This window comes from Lucilia sericata, unplaced genomic scaffold, assembly GCF_015586225.1.
Source record: "Lucilia sericata isolate MDLA Ls3-8-SP2 unplaced genomic scaffold, ASM1558622v1 Contig000910F_arrow, whole genome shotgun sequence".
In the NCBI taxonomy this organism is placed as follows: Eukaryota; Metazoa; Arthropoda; class Insecta; order Diptera; family Calliphoridae; genus Lucilia; species Lucilia sericata.
The window spans coordinates 150,680-164,096 of NW_023994897.1; the positions used below are offsets into that span (position 1 = coordinate 150,680).

Below are 13,417 nucleotides of genomic sequence, written 5' to 3' on the forward strand. Positions count from 1 at the left end.
ATAGACTAGACTATAGACTAGACTATAGACTAGACTATAGACTAGACTATAGACTAGACTATAGACTAGACTATAGACTAGACTATAGACTAGACTATAGACTATAGACTAGACTATAGACTAGACTATAGACTAGACTATAGACGACTATAGACTAGACTAGACTAGACTATAGACTAGACTATAGACTAGACTATAGACTAGACTATAGACTAGACTATAGACTAGACTATAGACTAGACTATAGACTAGACTATAGACTAGACTATAGACTAGACTATAGACTAGACTATAGACTAGACTATAGACTAGACTATAGACTAGACTATAGACTAGACTATAGAACTATAGGACTATAGACAGTAACTATATACTAGAGACTATAGACTAGACTATAGACTATAGACTATAACTAGACTATAGACTAGACTATAGACTAGACTTATAGACTAGACTATAGACTAGACTATAGACTAGACTATAGACTAGACTATAGACTATAGAACTAGACTATAGACTAGACTAGAGACTACTAGACTAGACTATAGACTAGACTATAGACTAGACTATAGACTAGACTATAGACTAGACTATAGACTAGACTATAGACTAGACTATAGACTAGACTATAGACTAGACTATAGACTAGACTATAGGACTAGACTATAGACTAGACTATAGACTAGACTATAGACTAGACTATAGACTAGACTATAGACTAGACTATAGACTAGACTATAGCTACTAGACTAGACTATAGACTAGACTATAGACTAGACTATAGACTAGACTATAGACTAGACTATAGACTAGACTATAGATATAGACTAGACTATAGACTAGACTATAGACTAGACTATAGACTAGATTATAGACTAGATTATAGACTAGACTATAGACTAGACTATAGACTAGACTATAGACTAGACTATAGACTAGACTATAGACAATCTGAATGAATGCATTATTGTTTTCTTTAGTTAGTTAGTTTTGTATCCGTTTCCGTTATTTAAATTAATTATAAATTTAGTTTTTGCAACATTAAATGCTTTATAATTATTGTATCATTTCATTATTATTACAGAACTATTAAACTAATTAATGTAAACTTATGTTAGTAGTTGGAACTAAATCAAGGATTTTGTATAAGAAAAGTTTATTTTTAATCAATTAATTAATATTTGTTGTAGTTTTTAGTGGGAGAAACTTTATTTATATGTTCACTTTTAAAAGTGAACATATTTTATACATACATTATATGAATAGAAATACATACATAGGTATATTCGGGATCTTTCGGATATTTCGAGAAGATTTAACTATGTCCGTCTATTTGCTCATATTCAGCTTGATATTTAAAATTAGTAAAATTGGCTTTATTCTTAAATAGTTATAAACCAAAGTTATCCTTCAGCAATACTGATTGGGTAATTCTATGGAACTACATACGTCTAGTGTATAGTCTAATCTATAGACTAGCCTATAGTCTAGTCTATAGTCTAGTCTATAGTCTAGTCTATAGTCTAGTCTATAGTCTAGTCTATAGTCTAGTCTATAGTCTAGTCTATAGTCTAGTCTATAGTCTAGTCTATAGTCTAGTCTATAGTCTAGTCTATAGTCTAGTCTATAGTCTAGTCTATAGTCTAGTCTATAGTCTAGTCTATAGTCTAGTCTATAGTCTAGTCTATAGTCTAGTCTATAGTCTAGTCTATAGTCTAGTCTATAGTCTAGTCTATAATCTAGTCTATAATCTAGTCTATAGTCTAGTCTATAGTCTAGTCTATAGTCTAGTCTATAGTCTATAGTCTAGTCTATAGTCTAGTCTATAGTCTAGTCTATAGTCTAGTCTATAGTCTAGTCTATAGTCTAGTCTATAGTCTAGTCTATAGTCTAGTCTATAGTCTAGTCTATAGTCTAGTCTATAGTCTAGTCTATGGTCTAGTCTATAGTCTAGTCTATAGTCTATCTATAGTCTAGTCTATAGTCTAGTCTATAGTCTAGTCTATAGTCTAGTCTATAGTCTAGTCTATAGTCTAGTCTATAGTCTAGTCTATAGTCTAGTCTATAGTCTAGTCTATAGTCTAGTCTATAGTCTAGTCTATAGTCTAGTCTATAGTCTAGTCTACAGTCTAGTCTATAGTCTAGTCTATAGTCTAGTCTATAGTCTAGTCTATAGGTCTAGTCTATCGTCTATGTCTATAGTCTAGTCTATAGTCTAGTCTATAGTACTAGGCTATAGTCTAGTCTATAGTCTAGTCTATAGTCCTAGCTATTAGTCCTAGCTTCTATAGTCCTAGTCTATAGTCTAGTCTACTAGTCTAGTCCTATAGGTCTAGTATATAGTCAGTCTATAGTCCTTAGTCATAGTCTAGTCTATAGTCTAGTCCTATAGTCCTAGTCTATAGTCTAGTCTATGTCTAGTCTATAATCTAGTCTATAAGTCTAGTCTATAGTCTAGTCTATAGGTCTAGTCTAAGTAGTCATAGTCATAGTCTAGTCTATAAGTCTAGTCTATAGTCTAGTCCTATAGTCTCGTCTATAGTCTAGTCTATAGTCTAGGTCCTATAGGTCTAGTCCTATAGTCTAGTCTATAGTCTAGTCTATAGTCTAGTCTATAGTCTAGTCTATAGTCTAGTCTATAGTCTAGTCTATAGTCTAGTCTATAGTCTTAGTCTATAGTCTAGTCTATAGTCTAGTCTATAGTCTAGTCTATAGTCTAGTCTATAGTCTAGTCTATAGTCTAGTCTATAGTCTAGTCTATAGTCTAGTCTATAGTCTAGTCTATAGTCTAGTCTATAGTCTAGTCTATAGTCTAGTCTATAGTCTAGTCTATAGTCTAGTCTATAGTCTAGTCTATAGTCTAGTCTATAGTCTAGTCTATAGTCTAGTCTATAGTCTAGTCTATAGTCTAGTCTATAGTCTAGTCTATAGTCTAGTCTATAGTCTAGTCTATATCTAGTCTATAGTCTAGTCTATAGTCTAGTCTATAGTCTAGTCTATAGTCTAGTCTATAGTCTAGTCTATAGTCTAGTCTATAGTCTAGTCTATAGTCTAGTCTATAGTCTAGTCTATAGTCTAGTCTATAGTCTAGTCTATAGTCTAGTCTATAGTCTAGTCTATAGTCTAGTCTATAGTCTAGTCTATAGTCTAGTCTATAGTCGTCTATAGTCTAGTCTATAGTCTAGTCTATAGTCTAGTCTATAGTCTAGTCTATAGTCTAGTCTATAGTCTAGTCTAAGTCTAGTCTTATAGTCTAGGTCATAGTCTAGTCTATAGTCTAGTTCTTATAGTCTAGTCTATAGTCTAGTCTATAGTCGAGTCTAAGTCTAAGTTAAGTCTAGTCATAGTCTAGTCTATATCTAGCTATAGTCTTAGTCTATAGTCTAGTCTATAGTCTAGTCTATAGTCTTGTCTATGTCTAGTCATAGGCTAGGCTAGAGTCTAGTCTATAGTCTAGTCTATAGTTAAGTCTAGAGTCTAGTCTATAGTCTAGTCATAGTCTAGTCTATAGTCTAGTCTGTATCTAGTCTATAGTTAGTATATAGTCTAGTTATAGTCTATCTAGTATATAGTCTATTCGAGTCTATAGTCTATTATATAGTCTGTTATAGTCTAGTCTATAGTCTAGTCATGTCTAGTCTTAAGTCTTATAGTCTATAGTCTAGTCTATAGTCTAGTCTATAGTTAGTGTATAGTCTAGTCATAGTCTAGTCTATAGTCCTAGTCTATATATTCTATAGTCAGTCTAAAGTCTAGTCTTATAGTCTAGTCTATAGTCTAGTTTATATTCTAGTCCATAGTGTAGTCTATGTAGTTTCCATATCAATAGAATTCATTTGAGTAAATCTTTCCTGATTGTTCCATAATCGACCAGAGCTCCCGCATTTTCTCTAAGTGTAAATAAGAAAACTAAACATTTAAGGATTTTTCCCATAATACATGTATTTTGCGTAAACTTTTCCACAAAATTACATAACTTACATGTAATTGTATTTTATTGACGTACAAATCCAGCTCATCAGTTAAGTTCAAGTTTAATGGAACCACATTCTCTTACATAAAATAAAATCCAATAAGAAAATCCAGTTCATTGAAAAACTCACCATAAACGCCATAAAGTAATCAAAATATAATAAATATTTTTTAGCACAAGAAAACATAAAAATCAACGAGGTATTCAAGAGTAACTCAATTCAAGATCAATAACTGGTATATAACCACAGACAGTCCAGTCCAACATTTGCTGACAACATTTACTCTCTATATTTTTGATAAAAATCACACAAAAGCAGAAAACTATTAATAATTTTACTTTGGTCATGACAACTTTTTGCATAATTGTAATAACAACACTCTCTTCCAACCAAAAATATTGTTTTGGTTTTTCTTTACTCACATTGATGAACAAGCTGAACGCAATAAAATAATATCTTCCGGCAAAAAAAATATGATGAAAATAAAAAAAAAACATTAAAACTAACATACGCTTCGGAAACGTTAAGTTATAAACTCCATTGACCACTTTAAACAGGAAACAACAACAGGAGCCGCGCCACTGATAAACTGTGCCAATTTTATGTAGCGAAGAAACTCCTCTCTAAACATGGTATACACATATTTTTACACAGTGATAAATTGAGCTCTAGCTCTTGTTTGTTGCTTCCAGTATTAAAGTTTATGTTCATGATCAATAAATTGAGACAACATTATCGTTATTGGCAGCCTCGTCATCAACATCGTAATCATCATCGTAGTGATCATTAAAGTAATGATGACGGCCATCGTTAATATTGGCCATCAATTGAAGTTTTGTTATTTTTTTTTCGTTCAATTATTGTTTAAATAAATACATAGTTTATTTTTATTGATTTTTTTACACTCATAGAATTGAATGAATAAAATCTGAGCACTTTGAAAATCGTTGAAGATTATGTGAAAACTTTTGGGAAGATTATACATTATCCTAAGGCCTTTTCTGATCTATGATTGCCTTGGTACAAATTCAGTGATCACAAAACAAATTTCATTATTATATTAAAGGTACAAAGTCTAGTCTGCCTATCTAGTAGTGGCTCCATTAGCTCCATTTCTTTTGAGGTTAGAACACAATGCCAGACGGAGTAACTTTCCTATATAAATATATAATCAGCATCTAAATACATATATAATCGTCAGCACATTTTCCTAAAGCTGCTCTCAATCCGTATCTGGTTTCATATCAGGTTTGCGCTTTAAGCTAAGATATCTAAAAGAAGGAAGAAAATATAATAGAGGTTTAAATCTTTATTTTCAAGTTAACAGATTAGGCTTTCAGATGATATAACAAAGAATTTAAACTAAGATATCTTAGTGCTGTTATAATGACTCAAACATGATCAAAAATAAGGGTTTTCAAACTTTACGCTAAGATATCTTGAACAAATGATGTGATGGACTTCGGTTTTTTCCAATTTTATCAGCTTGTGTAATAGATCGAAATCTCAGATAATGAAGTAGGGAGATATAGGGGCCTGAAGTAGAGCATATTGAGCTTTGAGCTGTGCTAAATTCGAAACTGGCCTCATAACCGGTTTTCACTTTAGGTTATGATATCTCTAAGAAGAAAGAAGATATAACAGAGTTTAAGCTTTTATTTTAAAGTCAATGGATTGCACTTTCAGATGACATAACAAAATATTTAAATAAAAGTGTTTTCGAGATGTTATAATATCTCAAATATGGAGAAACTAAGTTATCACGAACATCTGAGTAGAAATCTGATCTAAACCTAGTTCCTTCAAATGTTTAGGTCAGATTTCTACTCAAAGCAGCTCAATCTTTAGAAAAGTATTATACTCTAGTCTCTCCGCTTTGACTTTTTTCAATTTCTTTCGGACTATATAATAAAACTAAATCCTAGGTAACACAGATGAGGAAGATATAAGTCTGATATACATTTAGAGTCCACATTAGGGTCCTAGGTAACACAAATGAGGGAGATATAAGTCTGATTTACATTTAGGGTCCTTATTGGATTCAGAAAACCTCTAGCAATGTCCGTCTATTAGAATAGGTTACCAAACGGGTAGAGATAGCAACTAGGATAAAATTTATCTCTTACTAGAGTTTGTTTACTATTGAAAATGGGCAATATCTAATATCGAGAAATTGAACTAAAACTAGTTTCATGTGACTCTAAATATCTCCATAAAACTGTGAGAAAATCGTTTCATAATAGATCCTACCCCTACATTAATCTCAAGTTGAAACAAGGCCTACTATACATACTTATCTGTTATAAATACGATTACAACACTTCTTTTGTTTTATCTGAACAGCCGTTATGAAGCGATGTTAATGGATCAAATCAAATTTCATCCAATTCTCTGATCAGATCTCATAAATCTCAAGTTGAACCAAGCCCTACTAAACATACTTATCTGTTATAAATACGAATATAACAATCTTGTTGTCAGTCGTTATGAAGCGTTATTAACGGATCTAAGAGTTCTATCGAGTTCCCGGTACTTATATCATAATATTTAAAACATCATATGATTTTCTATTCAAAACTCATAAACGATCTATGTAATGTAATCTAAAATCATACTTCTTTACTCATTACGCTTAAATCCAAGTCCAATTTATTTAATTTTTTCCCGAGTGTATGTATAGTAAAACAAAGTGTTTAAAGTTGTCCAACCACTTGTTTCGATGTACTTACGTATAATTTTATAGCTTCCATATTTGACATTTTAAATATAATTCATTAGGGGGATATTTACTCAGTTTAATGTATTTAACTCGACATTTAGGTTCGTTAACTCAACCTCCAGTTATCGTTTAAACGGTAGATATTCTAACGGTTTAAAATATTTTTGTATGAAAACTATAAATCTATCGTTTCGATAAAATATAACCAGACCCCGATCTAATTATATAGTAAAAAATAAATTTTATTATAAAGTAAACATTAAGATTAGAGTTAAGAACTGAACCACCCTAATACATACATCTGACATTGTAAGATATAAGCGTAATATTATTTTAAAGATATTATGATTACTTCTGGCCACTATTGTATTTAAGCCTTGGTTAAAAACTCAAGTTGTTGGCATTTAATTAAAGTCACTTAAGAAATAAATTATTACTAAAAGATTCGATCTATTTGCAGCTGCTGGTCCATGGGAATTGATTATATATTTAAAATACAAATGCAAATTAAAAAGAAGACAAACAGTAAATATGTCATAACATAAACTAAACAGAAATCTGTTAGAATTTATAGAAGTAATTAACGCATAAAAAATCTTTTTTAATAAAATATAATTATTACCAAAGTAAATTCTAAGAATGGTTTAACTTTTTGTATAAATTTAAAGTTATTACATTTTAAACAAATTAGGCATTAGAATAAATAACAAACAAACATTTTATTTATGTACATAATTAACAATTAACATTAACTTTTTGTCATACCAATGATAAAACTTTTATTTAAATATATTTGCAAATAAGCTAAATGTTAATGTTTTTTTTTTTTAAATTTCTTAAATAAAATATGCAAAATTTTTTGTATATTTTCAGTTATTAATTATTTTTTTAAGTAAAAAATGCGTGAACGTAGTCATACCACACCTAGAAGACGCGGTCCTAAACAACCGTTACCACAGGATGCTCTATACAATGATTCATTCGATTCTCAAGAGTCTCCATACTATACGATCGATAATACGGAAGATATTTATAGTACAACACTATTGCCATCTCAGAGATGTTATGTGGATCCATGGGACTTAGAAAATTATGATTATGTTAGAAAGTAAGTACACTGTAATCACTATTTGAGAGGACGATTAAAAAAATAACAATATGATCGGGCATGTCCGATCGTATGATTAATTATATTAAATTCTGTTTTAACGTAATTTTTTGACGAAAAACTTTGGAAAGAGGCTTTATATAGGAGCTAGAGTCAAACATGGACCGTTATTAATAAATTTTGACGGGTCTATGTACGGGGGCTAGGAACAAATGATATCCGATCATTACAGAAATAACCAATATCATATATGTTTATATAAAACTTAGTTGTGTCATTGTTTTATAGAGTTAACTTATGGAATCTGGATGAAATAATGACCCGATTTCAAACATTTTCAACAGACTTTGTTCTTAGTCCAAATTTTTATCAAATTATCTTGAAAATTTAACCTTGCGCACCTTCATGGACAGCCAGCCAGACAAACGTGCATGGCTTAATCAAACTCAAAAAGTGATTCTGAACCAATGGATATACTTTAAGGTCCCACAGTAGTAGTGATATAAGCTATAAATAGAAACAAGTGAAAGAGTTGTACTCGTTTAATCCGAATCATGTACATACACTTTCAAAGCATTTATTATAAAATCATGTGAATTTCGGAGGGTGGACCATTCGTTTTTATGAATCAGACCCTATTTGAAATCTAGTCAAATATAAAGCGATCTTCATGGTATTTGGTAGAGAGATTTTGGTTTTCATAAAACATTTATGTCAAATTTCATCGCTATACTAGTCCAGTTATGAATAATAAATTAATTTTTGGAAGAGGACTTTATTCGACCAGTTGACGGGTGTCCATTTGTATGGGTAGTTGATCAAACCCGAAACCTAAAGTTAATATTTATAGACAGATGGACGGACATGGCTAAATCGTCTTAGAATCTAATCAATACCCAGAATACGACCAATATTTCGATATTACAATATGTGCGTTTGTGTGGTCCATCTTCCAAACTTATACTCCTTCAAAATGACAGATTTATTTCCAAAACCCTTAAATTAACAATAAACTTCTAAATCCTTCTTCCTGGGCTTATCGCGTTTTATGTGTTTTAGAACTATCTTTACTAGGCCATAATGTTTATTCGGATAGATCGATTTTTTCCATTTTAATGTCAATATTTGAATTAAATTTTCAAGTTGCCGGCTTTTAGGATCTATCGGGTTTTAAAGAACTTTCGATGTACAGAAACTCGTTAGCATTTTCCAATCTTTATCCCTTAGGATTTTAATATTTGGAATAACATTGCTCCCAAGATATCTGGATCGAATTTCAAATAAAACATTGGTAATGAAAGAGAAAGTAATCCATTCACTGTCCTCTCGATATGCTCTACATTTGTCTGAGTTTTTTCGTATAATTTTGTATAGCTGTGTCCCTAATCCTCTGTGACTAATCAGAATACGTACTAATCGGACTTGCTTATTCGTTAGGATCACCTCATGTTGTAGTATGGGATTACTAATTGCCAGTGTAAGTTATCCTATGTTAAGGCCAATTGGGTTAAATGTTCTTACTATCAAGAGTTCAAGAGGTCTTAACAATGAAATTATTTAATCCATGAAAATATTACTAAAGAAACACTTTATGCTTTCTATTTGCAGAAAAATTGAACAGCCAATATCTCCACGTCCCCAAGAATATTACGAGACATCGCTATCACCTAGTCCCATCGAGGAGCCCATGCATTCGAACTATTACTACGACAGGGAACCAATAGAGGTTCCACCTCGTATGGCATCCACTATGCCACGTAATCGTCGACGTTCTTCACACTATCAATGTCAAATGGAATGCTGTCAACCTCAGCCGCAAAGAAGACGTCCTAGTGGTCTTTACGATGTGGGTGGTGCGGATAAATACGATGACTATATGACTTTGCATATGGCACAGAAATTTCAAAATGCTCTTAATTTGGAAGATGTTGAACAAAATATTTATACAGGATTTGGTGGTAAGTTGTTGAAAATGAGATAATTTATAAAATTTTTAACTATTTCACTCTCTAATAGGCCTCTCATCTTCCTCCTCTACCGAGCCGCATAGTTCGCTGGGCGATGACTATCACACAATGACACTACAGCGACAAGTTTCCAACTATGGCATACTACCACAAAGACGAATTTCTAAACCAGCACCCAAATTGGAATTTCCCTCACCACCACCAATGCCACCAACCTACGACTATTGTAATCCTTATGCTACATTGCCTCCTTGCTGTAGTGTATCCGATTGCTATGAATGTTTGTCGCAGGCTCAACAGCAACAACAAATCTATGGCACTCACTCGATTTACGGCACGACCCCAGCCACTGGACCCTCTAGTTGTTATGGCTGTGCGGGCATGACCGCCAGTCAAACATTAGGGCGACGTCCCTCTTCATCGCTCTACAGTGGAATTTATAGTAGTAAATTCGGTATGAGCAAAAAGGGTCTATTGCAAATCGATTATTCGTGCAGTTGGAATGATTTAGATCGTGTTATGGGTAAAAATTATTGAACATGTTAATAATAAAATTATTGTTATGATTAATTTAATTTCATTCAATTGAGTTTTTATTATTATCTTAAGGTAGTTTTTCACATTGTTGAAATATTTGAGGAAATAAGTGTGTCCTATTTATAAGATGTTTAACTGAAGTTTTGTATATGAAATATACATACATATAACGAGGAAGGGAACAAAGAATAGATCTTGTGATTTTAATAAACATTTGTTTTGAATAGTGTTTAGACCTCACGAACACCAGCTCCCGAAGACATCGGCTTTATACCATTCTAATACAATCAGTAGATTTTCACTTCTTGTTAAAGCAGAGTAATATAAGAAGGTTTTAATAGGTACTTCCACCGTGCCGATCATTTTTTTAAAGAATAATGAACAAAAATTTTCATGGTCACCCATTTTTCATCAAATATTTTTATAGTGTTACCATACTTTTTAAATAGATTTAAGTCTATTTAATGATTTTTTCCACAATTGTGTATATTTTGAATTCTTGTCTTGTATATTCTATATATTTTCACTATCACTAATGGACCAAAACTTATTTAACAATATTTCGAAACCTAAATTTATTAAATTAAAACTGCTATTCGACTTTTTTTTAATTAAAAAAACCTCAATTTAACTAAATTAAATAGTTTAAAGATTTATTTAAAATATTAGTTAAAAACGATTGTCAAATAGATACTAAATAATAATATTTATTCCATAAAAAAAACAAAAAAATAACCTTTTTATTTTAATTAGTTTTTAAAATTATTAAGTAATTTGTTATAAACCGGTAATAAATATTTATAATTAGAGCAGCATATTTTGATTTGTAAAATGTATAAATATTTGCTATATTTTATATTGGTCCATTATATAGTTCATTATTAATTGCATATTTAATGCAAAATAAACATATTTAAGTCACTTGATTATTGTTATTCTTATAATATTTTATTAAAATAAAACCAAATAAAATTTTAATTAGCTTTTTTAAAAAAAATTTAATACAAATACATTTAATTCAAAAGTTACTCACGAGTAAGTAATATAGTTTAGGCACCATTTCTTGATCAAAAACTTAGATAGTAGTTCTTGACCGATGTTGTTGAAAAATTGTGTCCTTACTACCTTGCAAACGAACTAACATTGGTGCAATTTTTTTTTGGAATAAAATTTTTATTACTTTAATAGGGAGAAAAAAGTACCAAAAATTTACCCCCTTTTGGTACGGGAAATTTGATTTTGTACAACCTATTAGGAATTAATTTTTAGTATTTTTTCGATCGTTCGCTAAGAAATATAAAATTAAACGTTGTGCAGTGTTGTCAGTGTTACTAGTCTATAGTCTAGTCTATAGTCTAGTCTATAGTCTAGTCTATAGTCTAGTCTATAGTCTAGTCTATAGTCTAGTCTATAGTCTAGTCTATAGTCTATAGTCTAGTCTATAGTCTAGTCTATAGTCTAGTCTATAGTCTAGTCTATAGTCTAGTCTATAGTCTAGTCTATAGTCTAGTCTATAGTCTAGTCTATAGTCTAGTCTATAGTCTAGTCTATAGTCTAGTCTATAGTCTAGTCTATAGTCTAGTCTATAGTCTAGTCTATAGTCTAGTCTATAGTCTAGTCTATAGTCTAGTCTATAGTCTAGTCTATAGTCTAGTCTATAGTCTAGTCTATAGTCTAGTCTATAGTCTAGTCTATAGTCTAGTCTATAGTCTAGTCTATAGTCTAGTCTATAGTCTAGTCTATAGTCTAGTCTATAGTCTAGTCTATAGTCTAGTCTATAGTCTAGTCTATAGTCTAGTCTATAGTCTAGTCTATAGTCTAGTATATAGTCTAGTCTATAGTCTAGTCTATAGTCAGTCTATAGCCTAGTCTATATTCAAGACTATAGTCTAGTTTATAGTCTAGTCTATAGTCTAGTCTATAGTCTAGTCTATAGTCTAGTCTATAGTCTTGTCTATAGTCTAGTCCATGGTCTAGTCTATAGTCTAGTCTATAGTCTTGTCTATAGTATAGTCTATGTTCAAGATTATAGTCTAACTAAAGATTAATCTATAGTTTAATGTAAATTCTTATCTGGTCCAAGCCAGTATATAATCTAGTTTATAGTCTAGTCTAGAGTTATGTGTATAGTCTAGTTCATAGTCTAGTCCTTAGTCTAGTATATGGTCTAGTCCATAGTAAAATCTAAAGTCTAGTCTATACTACTTTCGACAGATTTGTTTATAGAGATTTAATATTCTTAATTTTTTATAAAATTTACTGAAGTTTTATATTTATTCGGTAAGTTACTAAATTTCCAGCTATTCAATAAATTTGACGTTTTCTAGCGGTTTTTTAGGCATGGTTTAACGGGAAATATTGGCAACGGGAGTGAATGAAAATCTATAAAAAGGGACTTTCTGATACTTTTTCGAGTATCAACAGCTGCTTTTGGAATTTTCTGTAATATTGAGACTAGAATAGTCTTCCAGTGCAGACCATTTATGAAATATCTAACTGATGCAAACAGTACTTTTATATTTGAAATTACTGTACTGTTAGTAAATACACACCGGATGTTGATAAAAACCACAAAGACGCGTGTCTCAGTGCAGCCAACATTGCTCAGCTTTTCAACTTCACGGTTGTAATTTATACGCCTAAGATGGCGTAGCTAATATTTCATAAATATTTCTTAAAATATTTATGTTTTTTATAATATTAATAAATTTTACCCAAAAGTAATTACTTAGAAATTAATTTTATAAATTTTTAATAAAAAATAAAGCCTTTTAAGCATTTACTTATTATTTTACACTTTTTGCAACGATGTCAACTGTACCTTTGTTAATGCAACCCTGTTATTAACGTGCTACTCAAAAATACAACACTGTGCATGGTTGACTAAACGTAAAATGGCTTTCGCAAAACTCTGTGTCGACAAGCATTAATAACGTCGGCGGGTGACTCTGAAAATGTCAACGACGTTTTAAAACTGACTGTAAGTCGCCGATGTTGTTAGCTTTTTTTTTTTAAATTTACAATGATATATTACTGTGTTGTTTCTATATAACGTACGAATACTTTTCGTTAATATTTTACTTGTATTTTGTTATTGTAACGTTATCTAGAA

The 13,417-nt window shown here is 31.1% G+C and overlaps 1 protein-coding gene across 1 annotated transcript in view; it reads left to right on the plus strand.

Annotated features, from left to right (window-relative positions):
* LOC119608992 overlaps positions 1 to 10,348 on the plus strand; it is a 46,359-nt gene extending 36,011 nt beyond the window's left edge. The window contains exons 2-4 of the mRNA XM_037963648.1: positions 7,567 to 7,801; positions 9,410 to 9,759; positions 9,818 to 10,348. Coding sequence (XP_037819576.1) covers positions 7,593 to 7,801; positions 9,410 to 9,759; positions 9,818 to 10,305 — 1,047 coding nt within the window. The 5' untranslated portion in view covers positions 7,567 to 7,592 and the 3' untranslated portion in view covers positions 10,306 to 10,348. The remainder of the gene's footprint in view (positions 1 to 7,566; positions 7,802 to 9,409; positions 9,760 to 9,817) is intronic.
* The last annotated feature ends 3,069 nt before the right edge of the window (positions 10,349 to 13,417 follow it).